This window comes from Lipotes vexillifer, unplaced genomic scaffold (assembly GCF_000442215.2).
Source record: "Lipotes vexillifer unplaced genomic scaffold, Lipotes_vexillifer_v1.1 scaffold741, whole genome shotgun sequence".
In the NCBI taxonomy this organism is placed as follows: Eukaryota; Metazoa; Chordata; class Mammalia; order Artiodactyla; family Lipotidae; genus Lipotes; species Lipotes vexillifer.
In genome coordinates this window covers 904,698-917,919 of record NW_006796565.1, presented here as the reverse complement: position 1 = coordinate 917,919, position 13,222 = coordinate 904,698, and the positions used below count along the sequence as shown (strand labels likewise).

General features: G+C 56.7%; 1 protein-coding gene across 1 annotated transcript in view; it reads right to left on the bottom strand.

Annotated features, from left to right (window-relative positions):
- Positions 1-13,222, bottom strand: part of FAM53B (family with sequence similarity 53 member B) — a 113,156-nt gene that overhangs the window by 60,725 nt on the left and 39,209 nt on the right. Inside the window, exon 3 of the mRNA XM_007468731.1 lies at positions 7,158-7,212. Coding sequence (XP_007468793.1) covers positions 7,158-7,212 — 55 coding nt within the window. The remainder of the gene's footprint in view (positions 1-7,157; positions 7,213-13,222) is intronic.

Below are 13,222 nucleotides of genomic sequence, written 5' to 3'. Positions count from 1 at the left end.
TTCCCTGTATCACCAGAATGGAGACTCAATTCAGACCTGTGTCAGAAAGAAAAGGTCCCTGGGCTCTGCCCACCCAAGCTTCAGCCTCGGGTTGTGCCCCCTCACCTGCAATAAATCATAAAATGTCAGTGGCGTTTTGGGCTCAGGGATAACAACAACACAGGATGCCAAGCTCCTCAGCCAAGGCCTGAGGACAAGAGACAAGGATGGCTGGAGATAACTAACGCTCCACTGGTCCCACCAAGTGGAAGGCTGGCTCAAGGGGCGCTGGGAGATGCCCGAGAGGCTGGTGGGTTCGGAGTGGTTACCGGGGCCCTGCCGTCACCAGCCAGGTTGGGGTGGCGCATGGCAGCTGCCACTGCTTTTGGGAAGTCTTTGCTCTCACAAAAAGAGGCCCAGTGGGATCCCCAGACAGTACAGAGGTGTAAATAAAACCCTCCAGACTGGCCACTGGGAGCGGGGGCCTCAGCCTCCCAATCTGTAGGAGGAAGTGCAGACGAGGGCCCTGTGACGGCCCCTTTCAGCTCTGAATGGACTTCCTGCTCCATCCCCGACCTCCAGAAATAAGCTGGGAAAAGCTAGTGGCAACAAAAACTCTGAAGAGACAGAAAGGCTGGTTTCATCCATCTCCGTCAGATTCCCACCCCAGCTGTGGGTATGCACAGAGCATGGGAAATGGGCAGCTGCCTGCGATTCATCTCTAAACCGATGTGTGCAGCAAAGCTTGGTGCCATTATACAGACCAGAAAACTGACAGCTGGCAGAGCTTTTCAGGAAACTGTCGATACATTCACATTAACTGTTAATTAACTAACATCCCATTGGGATCCTTGCTGAAGTTGGGAAAAAGCGTGAGCACATATCCCAAGCACAATACTCATCTTGTGGGGTGCCACAGCACTCCCCGTGTGACTGGTGGGGAAAGTGAACTTCAAGACAGCATCACGTCTCACCTATGGACACACAGCTAGCAAACAGCAGCCTGCGATCCCAAGGCCGCGCGCTCTTGCAGTTGGGCCAGGCTGCCTCCTGACGATCATTTCTGCACGTGGAAGGCAACCTGGCGATGCACCACACTGGGGGTGCCCAAGGCCGGTCCGGCAGCTGCCAGCCCCTGTCCTCTGGCAACTCTGGGGCCCTTCTCCAGCCCATGTCAGACCAGCACGGGTGAGAAGGCAGCCTGGGAGGCTCCCTTTTCACTGTAAACAGTCATCATGTGCCAACTACACTTTGCACCTACTTCCATTCTGTACATTATTCCAGAAACACTGTCTGAAACCAATAAATGGTGCAAGGAAAAACTGAAAGCACTCTGTATGGACAAACCTTACACTATTTTAGAGATGGAAAGATCACACCCATGACCACAATAAATAAAAATAGTCATTAAAAGTAAGTTTTTAACAATCATGCATAGGGGCTTCCCTGGTGGCGCAGTGGTTAAGAATCCACCTGCCAATGCAGGGGACACGGGTTCAATCCCTGGTCCGGGAAGATCCCACATGCCACGGAGCAACTAAGCCCGTGCGCCACAACTACTGAGCCTGCGCTCTAGAGCCCGCGAGCCACAACTACTGAAGCCCGCGCGCAGCAATGAAGACCGAACGCAGCCAAAAAGAAATCATGCATGTGCACTTTTGTATATGGATATACTAGCCTATTTTGGTTAATCATCAGTTTCTTATAGGAGACCCTGGTCCAGTGATGATATGCAGCATGGCCAACTCTGAGAGACGGCAAAAGCCACAGAGACCAGAAATTCTGGCTTTGTTATCACTGTTGTTCATTTTGTTTCAGTCATGTGTGTGTTTGTTCTCGGAAACCTGAAATGCCCAGCCTCTGAATGCTGGCTTTTTCCTGCACGGTGCAATCACATCCCACTTTCAGTGACAAACAGTGGTGGAGTGAAAAGACCAAAAGCTACCAAATCTCGAAGTGATTATCTTTTCAACCTGCACAGCTCAACACAGCCAAATGATTTACCCTGTAGAAATTAGTACAGAGGGTGCCCCAGGGAGAAACCCTTTTATGCACAGAGCAGACTTTAACAGCCAAGTAATTAAACAAAGAAAATAAGGGCTTATAATTAAAATGCTGACAAACCTGAACCAGAGTGGCACAAGCGGGGCTGCTATGATATTTTTACAATTCCTTTTTATACATCATGTATGATCCTTCTGCTCAAGTTTCCTCTATGTTCCTTGCCTGTGAAGTAATTTACATTAATAAATAATTTATTACCATAACTCCTAAAGTAATTATGGGTTTCTGCCCAATTTTCTTTTCTTTTTTTTAGCATCTGAATTGTTTTGCTTTCTGTCCACTGACTTGTATCTACACAACTTTTCCCAGTGGCCTTTCGGATAATTGGTGTTGCATGCACTTTCTCACGTTATTTGATTTCCGGTCTTCTCCTGGCCTAAGCAAGGAGGAAAATGGAGTGTGTAGTGCCCAGTGTCCCTGCAACACGGAACTCATTCAAGGGGTGCAATTAGCCAAGGCGAGGGTGGCGAGTGGAGGCCCCTCTCACCCCCCCGACTTGCCCTGTTTCACCAAGAGGTTCAACTAGTACACGTGTGACCCTGGGTTAGCATGAAGAAGCATCTCCCACGGCAAACGCTGGAGGAGCCGGAGGGAGGGAAGCCCCCGCCTTCCCCAGCCCAGAAAGGTTCTCTCGGGAGCAGCCAGGCCCCTGTCCACACCCACTAGACATCACGGCCAGGAATGGGGGCTGGCTCGCCTCTCAGGCCAGCTAACCAGTGAGCGGGCCACACCCATGAAACTGCCACCTGACCAAGGTTTCCTGTGTCAAGAACGCAATAACCGGGCAGACATGGCTCTTCCCCAGAGAAGCTGGTTGCAGAGGAAATTCCAGTTCAGCACAGGTGTGCTGAGGACGGTCTGGGAGGTGAGAAAAGAAACCAAGAGGCACAGCACCGTCTCTGCTAGAAGGGGCCCTGCGGTATCCAGGCTAGGCGGGCGGCCTGACGATGGGCACTCAGCCCCGGCCTGCCGGTGGCCTGGCTCCACTCTGCCCTGCTTCTCTCATCCACACTTCACCGCCTCTGTCCCCCCACAGCCCCACTCTGGAAAAGAACAAAACCACTTCTTTGTATCACGTCCCCAGACTTGGGGCACGGGGCGGGGGGGAGGGGGGACAAAGGCGGGGAGGGGCCTGTGATCCCGCTCACAGCAAATAAGCACGAAACACTTTAAAACAAAACATTGCTGTGAGCACCGACTATGTCAGTAAAGCATTTTATCTCAGCGGGTGCAGAGGAGGCTGAGCTACTTGCAAGGGCGGTTTTTTAAGAGGAAGCAAACAGGCACTCCCTATCCGAATACACTTGCCTGGTTTCTCTTAAGAACATTTATGAAACTCTAACTCATCCTGGCATCCAGTTAGGACCCTTGCATGGGGGCTTAGGAGGGAAATGCCCCGAGTCACAGGGCCAAGCTGTCCCCAGCTCTCACGGGAGAATTCCACTGATCAGGGCCAGAACGTGAGTCCTTTTTCTTCAAGAGACAGGCAGGGGGTTTTGGTGATTATAATACTATGAATTTTTTTTTTTTTTTTTGGGGGGGTGGCTGCATTGGGTCTTCATTGCTGTTTGCGGGCTTTCTCTAGTTACAGCAAGCAGGGGCTACTCTTCTTTGCGGTACGCGGGCTTCTCATTGCAGTGGCTTCTCAATTTGCAGAGCATGGGATCTAGGCGCACGGACTCAGTAGCTGTGGCTCGTGGGCGCAGTAGTTGCCGCACGTGGGCCCTTGAGTGCACAGGCTTCGGCAGTTGTGGCGCGTGGACTCAGCAGTTGTGGCTCGCGGGCTCTAGAGCGCAGGCTCAGTAGTTGTGGCACACGGGCTTAGTTGCTCCGCGGCATGTGGGATCTTCTCCGACCAGGGCTCGAACCCGTTTCCCCTGCATTGGCCGGCGGATTCTTAACCGCTGCGCCACCAGGGAAGTCCCAGTGCTATGATGTGTTACCTTTGCTGAGCATTGACCATCCCAGGAAGGGCCCAAAACCCTCTGGAAAAGTCTGGCTCGACCCACTGGGTGTCCTCTTCCCTGCTACGGAAAAGCAGGCACAGCTAGGATGAAGTCTCACTGCTACTCAGGTCACAGGGCGAGGCCACACCTCGAGTCTCAGGTTCACTGGGCTGGAGCAGCCACCGGAGTCTCCACGAGCACACAGCCTGGAAGGCCTTGGACCGCTGACTTTCCCGCCTCAGCAAGTGCAGGAAAGGGATGGAGGTGGGAGGGGCTGAGCCGGCACCTCCTGGGTGCCACTGTCTCTTTAAATCCCACAAACACCTGCCATGTGCAGGATGAGGAAAGTGAGGCTCAGGAAGACGCGCTACACGCTACACACCTACAGTGCCGAGGGCCTGCTTCAGGCGTGAATCGTGCAAGTCGGCCTAATCCACGGGAATCCACTGCTCCCTGGCCTTCCTCCTCCGCCAGGCAGAAACCCCCTTGAGGGCAGGGGCTGATTCGCTCTATCCCCGCCCCAAGTGCCTGACACAGAGTAGGTATTCAATAAATACCTACCAGAACAAGCCACTGAAACGAACCGTGGTGAACTTTTCTAAAAGCCCTGGTAGTGCGTGCTGTCAGGTGGGTCGGGGTCTCCCAAACCAAGAAGGGGCTGAGAACAGAAAGATGAGCATGTGGGAGAGAGAGAGAGACCGAGGAGAGGCTGGGGGTAACTGCGCAGACCCCACAGAGTGGCTGCCCCACTGCCCCTCCACTGCCTGGCAGTGCCCTAGTGCCAGCCAGCAGAGCAGGAGGGGGACAGACCCCACGGAAGGGAAGAGCCCGAGGGCGAGGGGAGCACTGCAGAGCCCTTCCTGAAGAGCCACCCGGCAACAGGAGCCTGGAGGAGCAGCGGCACAGGCCGTCCTGGAAACCCCGGCCAGAGACAGGGCCCCCCCCCCCCCCCCCCCCGCCACAAACACCTCCTCTCTCCTCTCCGTCCTTTTTCATCCCCCTACCCCCCGCCTCCGCCACCAGCGAAAAGCAGGCCTCTGGGCTCTGCGGGCTCAGACCAGCTCTGCTGGGAATCTGGGAAAAGGCCTCTCCCCACACGCCTCTGGCTTGGGCCCTGGGCCTGAGCATCTTCCCCCGCAAGGGCGACTCTCACTCACACCCCCTCCCCAAGGAGACCAAGGTGGCCCCTTTGGGCGTGGAGGCCCCCCCGCAGGAGCAGGATTCTCACTTTCGGCCTCAGCCTTCTTTTCCACCTATTGTGTATGGAGCTCAGGCTGTGCCAACCTCCTTACAAACGTCTCAGAGTGCTCGAGGCGCGCCCACGAGGGAAGTGCTGTCCTGACAGCCATTTTACAGATGAGGAAACTGAGGCTTAGAAAAGGTAAATAGTTCAGAGTGACTATGTGAGTGCCGACACCACCATCACGAACCCACAGGAGCTCCAACTTATCCTGATGCACTTGGAGCAAAGGCCAAGGAAGCCCGACGCACGACACGGCCTTGAAATAAAGACCAACATCTCCACAGTCCAGGTCACTAGTCTGGCCCAATTCAGAGCTGACGTCCTGGCTGGGCTGAGGGGTTGGCGTGCCCAGGAGCCCCTCTCTCCTTCCTGGACACGACAGAGGAAGGCAGCCCAGCCACAGCTCAACTGTGAGTCTGACCAGGAAGCAGGCAATGAGGCAGGCTTCTGGGCCACGTGGATGGGTCGCTGAGGGTTTGTCGAAAGCCGTTAACCACCACCGAGGTGTTCAGTCAAGCCCCATGTGGGGACAGGCCTCAGAAGTGTGTCACACGGGTAAAACCAAGGCCAGGTGAGCTCCCTGTTTCCACTTCCTCTGGGCGGCAGCACCAAGAGGGCCGCCCGGGGCTCTGCCACAGAGCTGTGGCTCGTGAGTGAGAAGAAAAGAATCCTCACCCGCTCCGGGTCCAACTCTACCCACCTCATGAGGCCTCAGTTTCCCCAGATGTGAGTGAGCGCCCCTGCCCGCCCCCCAAAGCAGCTGCAGAGTCCAGGAGGTCCTGCATGTGAGGCGCGTGGCACAGCACCATGCTCACTGTGACACCCCCAGCACCACCCCCATCACCCACCTATGGGAACTGAGTCTAAAGAAAACACCGGCCGTGCCCAGAGGCAAAGGGCCGAGACAAAAGGCAACGGAGACTTTACATAGTCCTGCGGAGACAAACTTGAAACCCGAAAGAGAGGACCCATCATGGAAGCCTGGTTTACAGAAACTCATCTGGCGAGGTGTCTCCGCAGGGGGCAGGAGTCCAGGGGAGAGCGCGCAAGGAGAAACTGCCCCATCAACCGGAGCAGGGAGAAATCAATACAGTCAATACAGTCCTCTTTTTGGCCCCCTTATACAAACGGTAATTAACACTCGCATGGGAACAGGGTACCGAGGCAACCTTTCTGGAAAGCATGTCAGAAATATGAAGCAAGAGCCTTAAAAATGAAAATGTTCCCGCTCTCCAGCCACTCTACTCCATACCTGGGAACGATCCTAAGGAACAAGCCAAAAGGCAGAGCGAGATTCAGACTCTGAGTCACTGTTAAAACAGAAAACAGAATGGTCCTTCTACCCAACTACCAAGAAACAGTTACATCATTAAATACATTTTGAATCATCCACACAATGCAATACCACAGCCTCATTAAAATGCACGGAATGGGCGATTTTAGCGCTACGGGGAAACGATGGTAATTATTACTAAGAGAAAAAAGCGGAAAAAAAATCTTGTAGATAATTTTGTACAATCGTATAATGCAATGGACATAAACTACACCAAAATATTAACAGTAGTTGTAACTGTGTATTGGGGCTATGAGAGATTTTTATTTTATACGTTACACTATGGTGCACTTTCTGAATTAAAATGAACATGATTACTTTAATAATCAGACAGAAACTCTCAGTATCACTGCTGGAGATTAGATTCGTAAACCACACACCAGCGCCCGGCCCCCTCAGTCAGCCGCAGCAGCCCCTGCACCACTCGAGCACTGCTGAGACCGGAACAGCGCAAACACACAGAAGAGAGTCCCCACGGCTACTCCTCGTGCCTGTGTCCCACAAGTGCTTTTAGCGTCTCACCTGGAGCACTCAGGCCCTGGTGGAAGGGCTAGAGAAGGACTGACTGTCCACAGCCACCTTGGTTACTCACCCATAATTCCACAAGAGAAAAGTGTCGGTCCTTGACTCATCTTCTTTGGCGTGTGCTGAAAACAACCAGAAAAGCTATCACTCTTCAAGTCATAAGAAGCACGTTTGCACATGACCCTGCACTGATCCCTTGCTAAAGTCACAATTAAAGGGGTAACGTCAGATTAGGGAAAGGAGGAAAAAAAGTATTAAAAGAGACATCTGCCCGTAATTAGGTCTGGGCTTTCTGTCCGGAGCCTTCGGTGAGTTATGGAGTCCATCAAGTTAATGGGCTTTAAAAACACACAAGAGAGCCCCGTGACTTCTGACACTAGGGGATTTTTCCATGTGAGTGATATGGAGGAGGGTGCAGAAGGAGCTGTGATGTGAACGGTTCACCCAGCTGAGCTGGAGACAGGCCTCCCCACAACCCAGGCTAGGAGGACAGGGGACCTCTTCCTGTCCGTGGTGACAGGAAGAACCTCGAGCGAAGGGCAGAGGCCACCTCCAGAGCCCTCCCTTCGAGGCACGAGGAGAACACGTCTCCCGTCTCTGTGAATAAGCAATGGGTAAAGCTCAGGAGCGGGGGCCCTGGCTCTGCAGAGGCTGCTGGGCAGCCAGGAGGCCCCCCGAGGCATCCTGACGAACTGAAACGGAAACTCAAAGGTTATGTTTGGCCTCAGCACACAGCTACGGCTTTGGACTCCTCGGCACCGCATCTCCACAGTGGTGTCCCTGTCTACCGTGAACGCTGCGCATCTGCTCTCTAACCCCACACCTATAGCCTCAGCCGAACACTATGATCATTGGGTGAAAAGCCAGTGAGGCCTAGAAGAACCCCAAGCCCAGGCACTTGCTCCACGGCTACACGGTAAGCCGAGCGTGGAACACTCCAGGGGTTCCTTGTGCTGGCCGAGGCCCAGGTCAAGAGGCCTGTTCTGACCTCTGATGAGGAGGACACCATCTATGCCCGTCGGGGCCCCAGGAAGAAGGGTCTCACTCATCCCTGCCTTCCTTCCTTCCTCCACTCATTCAGCAAATGTGTACCGGTAATTCGTTACGTGCAGGCTGTGCTGGGGTTGAGCGTGCGATGGTGAAAGCAGCTCTCAGCTCCAGAAGGGTCAGCGGTCACAGAGGGCTCTAGCTTCTGAGAGGAGCCCCAAGTGACAGAGACGCGCAAGGCTACCAGTCCAAGAAGTGGGCAGAGAGCCAGGCCCTGGCTCTTTCAGGCCTGGAAGGAGGACGGGGTGCTGCTGACCAGGAACACCCGGCCCACCCAGATAAGAGGGTAGCCAGTGTCTGGCAGCAGCTGCCCCACCCCTGTCCTCAGCTGCCCGAGTCAGGGACCTTTGCCCTTGGTCAGCAATGTGCTCATCCATCAGGTCATCAAGGGTCTGTCCTGACCAGTCTGGAACACAGAGGTGAAGGACCGCCCACCTCAGCCCTAAGGAAGCTCACACATCAGATGCCACAGTCACACAAACCCCTGAGCTACAGAGAGTGGGACTGGAGGGAGATGGGCCAGGCCATGGGTGCTGGGATGCTGGAGGTCAGGGCTGGCTTCCGGGGGTGGGGGGCAAACAGAGCTGCTTCTAAAGGACTAGAAGGAACTTAACGGGCCGGGGTGGGGAAGGCGGGCAGGGCCGCCCTCCTCCAGTCTCCCATCTTGGGTTTAAAACAATCCTTATGTGTTCAGGATAGGTCCCCCTCCTGGCGTCCACCCGGGTAAATATCTGGAAAAAGTTACAGACGGTTTCCTCTGCCTCCCTCCCAGCTCACACCAAAGTCATTGAAGGGAGAGCAGGTGACAGACACTCAGAGCCCTGCCCTGCCTCCGGGCAGCGTCACCTGCGGAAGCCAGACAGGCCCCACGGCCCAGAGAAGGTTCGGAGAGAGAGAAGCTGGGCCTGGCTGGTGCCACAGGCTTGGCTGTTCTAGGGAAGCAGCCCCGACGCTGCAGGAGCCCCAGCACAAAGCAGACACCCCCCGGGAAGCACAGATCCCGCCCCTCCCTACCCCACCGCCGCGCCTGGTGGCGAGGGGAGCCACCCAGGCTGGGAGCCCACAGACGCCCAAACCAGGACAGGGCCAGGGCAAGCAGGAGGGCGCGAGACACAGGGGGCCGCGTGTTGCTGCACTGGGGCCACCGAGGAAGGCCTGGGTTTACAGACAAGGCGGGAAGCAAACTGACTGCTGACGGTCAGGGGGGCACTGCTCACCGGCCCCTCCTCCCCCGCAAGCCGCCGTGCTCCAGACAGAGGGGCAGCTGGGAGCCCTCCCCCAGGAATGGGGGCCAGTGAGTGGGCGCCAGAGATGCTGGGAGGGTCTGTGCCCCGGGACGGGAGCCACCGGGCCAGCGCGCAGGGCTCCCCCGCCCTCACTCACTCACTCATTCATTCACTTAGCGAGGACCTGTCTGTGTTTGCCGCGGACGCGCTCGCCAGGCTGGAGAACACACGCTCGGAACGACTGCTTCTCACGCCCCACGCCGCCCGGCTCGAGCCTCCACCGAGGGACCAAACGAACCCCCGACCTGGTCCCCACCCTGCGCCCCGGCCTGTCCTCCATCCTCCATCCTCCACACAGACCCAGGGGGACCAGGCCACGTGGCTGCTCTGCTCACAACCCTCCAACCACTCCCCACGGCAACCGGGATGAAACCCGGCTGCGCCCCCGCTCCCCGCAGCCCACCAGAGCCAAACCTCCGTCCATCCCGGCCTCACTCACGCAGCTCGGGACTGGCCCAGCTCGCTGCCGCCTCAGGGTTTTCGCTCTGCGGCTGGTTCCCGTCACGTGGCCTCCTTGGCGGCCTTCCCCGGCCGAAAGCTGCCCTCCCCACCCGCGCTCTTCCCCACGTGGCCTCGTGTAACGCTCTCCCCGTGTGCATCAGTTCGTCTGTTCCTCTGCTCATGCTCCACTGCCCCCAACATCAAGCTTCTCCAGGCTGCCGTCCTGTCCCCGACATTCCCGGCAGAGAGCAGGCGCCACGTGACTCTGTTGACCGACCGCTATGCCCACCCGTCAGCCCAAGCCTGTCTTGCTCTTTTGCCGCCACACGCCTGGCGAACGCAGGGCCGACAGCAAAGGATTTTCACTGGACAGGATCTGCTGCCTCCCAAAATCTCTGGGCTCGTGCCAAGTCAAAACTCAGCGGAGAAGTGGGGAGAGCACCAGACAAAGTTGGGGTCGACCCCCGGGCCGCCCGGGCTCCCCACGCGGGCTCTGACTCTGCACCCAGGGGCGCACGTGGACGGGCCATCCTCGCACGGAGATCTTACAACTCGAAGAAACACCTTCTCTGTGTCCCCTGGCTTGGATAAGCCCCACGACCACTCCCCTCGTTGAGCGTGTGAAACCGCACGGCCTGGTGGTGCACCCCCTTCTTCTGCTAGCAGCACCCCAGTTTTGCACTGGGACTCCTCCTCTCCCTCACCGGACAGTGTCTTGGTGGGACTATGCCTCTTATCCCCCTGGCACGGGGTGGGTGTGGCCCACCAGACTCTCCTGCTCCGGGGCTCCGACTCCTGGACCGGGGGATGCGGGCTGGCTCACCCCGCGGGGAGGCCCCGAGCCTGCCACAAGCCCCCGCCTCCACCATCCTTCCGGCTACCCTGTCCCTGCCCTTTCTGGGGCTTCATTCACCAACTCCTCTCCCATATTTCTCTCAGTCGCTCCAGGGAATTCTCTTCTGGTGTAAATCAGTGGGAGACAGTCTCAGCTGCTTACAACTGAGGAACCCTGGCCAAAGCCACTTGAAGGAATACCATGCAACTGCTCAAAGTGATGTTTGGGCAGAGGCTTCTAGTGCCAGGAGGAAATATAATTTACAGGTTAAACCTGCTTAACTAAAAAGACAAGAAAACCTGCCAAACTATGTATAGTGCAGTATAGTTCCCCCCCACCCCCGCCTGAAATGCAGCTTTTTCCTCTTTCTTTTCCTTCATCCTCTTCATGACGCTCAATTCACACTGGTCTGTGTGTGTAGACAAACTCCATCAAAATAATTATGGAGAAATGCTGACTGATAGGACAGCAGCAATTTTAGGGTCAAACATAAGGCCTGAAAGAGTCATGAGCTAACTACTTTCCCCTGGGGCTTTCTGCCTCCTGTTGGGGTAAAGAAAAAAGAAAAGAAAAAAAAAAGATGGGATCAGGCCCCCATCTTGCTTTCTGAGTCCCGTCCACGAGCTGGGCTGGCTGTGGGCAGGCCAGAACATCACGTAGTCAACAGCTTCCCAGGGTGTTAGGCCTCAGGCACACTCTGACTGCTGGCCAGTTTCCCTGGGCCCAACAGCGAGGTTCCCACTGGGCACCAAGTTGTCCAGGGCTGCTCTATTCCCACTGGTTTGTGCCATTCTGCAGCCAGCCTCCCTGACCCTTTGAGCCCTCTGCCACTCCCAGTGGGAAGGATGAACCAATCACTACGTGCACGATGTGGTGAGGCCAACAGGCCTCAGGGGAAACTCTCACCATCTGAGGTTTCACAAGACACTCAGCATTCACACACAAGTGCACGCCCAAGCCCTGGCTGGGGTCTGCAGCGCAACAGAACAATAAGCACGGCTCCCCGGGGTATTTCTCCTACTCCAAAGCCTCTGTTCCTGAGCCTCCCCCAGGGCAGAGCTTGGTGTCTGGGAGACTCCTTGGATCACCAGAGAACGTTTTGGAATCAGATCTTCCATAGGAAAGGCAAAAGCTGGAAATCAAATTGAGGCTCCAGGGGCCATCTGTCTGACTAAGTAACGCAAGAAACCCTGACTTAAATAAAGACACAGTTCAGGTCATTATTTAATGAGGAACTATAGCTCAGACAGAAAACAGCCGAGCTCATCTCTGGCCATAATCATGCTTCTTCATAACTTTCTTCTGTAGACTACTGACTAAAGCAATCACATCACTTTTCCTTCTCCCGATGCGGCGCTACAGGGAACCACAGCGCCACGCAGAACAGGCCCAGGCTCACGCACCTGAGGAGAACAAGAGGGGCACCCCAGCCTCCGGAAGGGAAGAGGTGAGACCCTGGCAGTAGGACGCAGGAGGCAGAGCCAGGCCCGAGAAGGAAGAGAAGCTGAGGAGGGAGAGGCGCCCTTAGGTGGAGGCCCTCGAAGGTGCCGATGGAGACAGGGCAGGGAGCCCGGCTCCCCAAGCTGCAGGGTTAGCCACGGCAGGGCGGGCCCTGGTGCCCCTGCTCGCCCGGGATGCGGGGGTGGGGGGGAGAGGCAGGGAACTGCCTCGGGCTCTGTGCGCTTCTGGATTCCGGCCAGGGACCCTGGCTGGGGCCGTCGGGCCCAATGCCGACTCCGGGTGAGCGGGAAGATGAAGACCCTGGGTTCCCAGGCAGCTGGGTGCCAGGCCGGACGTAGTCACTGAACTCTTCTGCCAGGCAAGTCACTTAGCCTCGGCGCCCTAATCTGACAAGCATGGAAGGAAGGACCTGCTCCCAAAACGGGTGTCTGTTGTGGCCGGAAATACCTTGAGGCTGAGCAAAGTGAGGCGGCCTGGAGCCTCGCTCCGGCCTCCGCGCCCCGCCCTCCCGGGAGCGGTGCACCCCAGCTCTCGCTGGTCTCCTGACTTGAGAGAGGCTGGGAGGCTCGCCGGGGAGAGGAGGCTGGGCCTGGCCGGGGAGGAGGGAGAACAGGCCCTTGGCCGGAGCGTGGGCGGGCGGGACAGAGCTGGGGGAACGCAGCCCCGAGGTCAGATGTCCGGGCGGCCTTCCAGCGGCAGCAGCTAATGTTAGCACACTCAGAGGAAGAGCTGCTCACAGGGGAAAGGAAGGCGGCGGCTCGGAGTGGGGGAAAGGGGAACCGAGTCACTGCACTCCCCCACCCCACCCCCGTCCCCCCAGGGGAAGGCGATACTGAGCGCTTGTCAGTCCCCTTTCTGTCTGCCCACCTCTCTCGGGAGTAGGGGCAGTCACGTTGTCAGCAGCATTTAGCTTTTAGGGAAAGGAGAACAAGAGAACCATGACGGGGACCTTCAGCAGGCAGGGAGGGGCGGCCAGGGCCCAGGGCGGCCCAAGCCTCTCCTCTCCCAGTGTTTCCAAGGCCCCAGGGGACCTTCACCTGCACTTTTAGGCCCTGTCCTCAC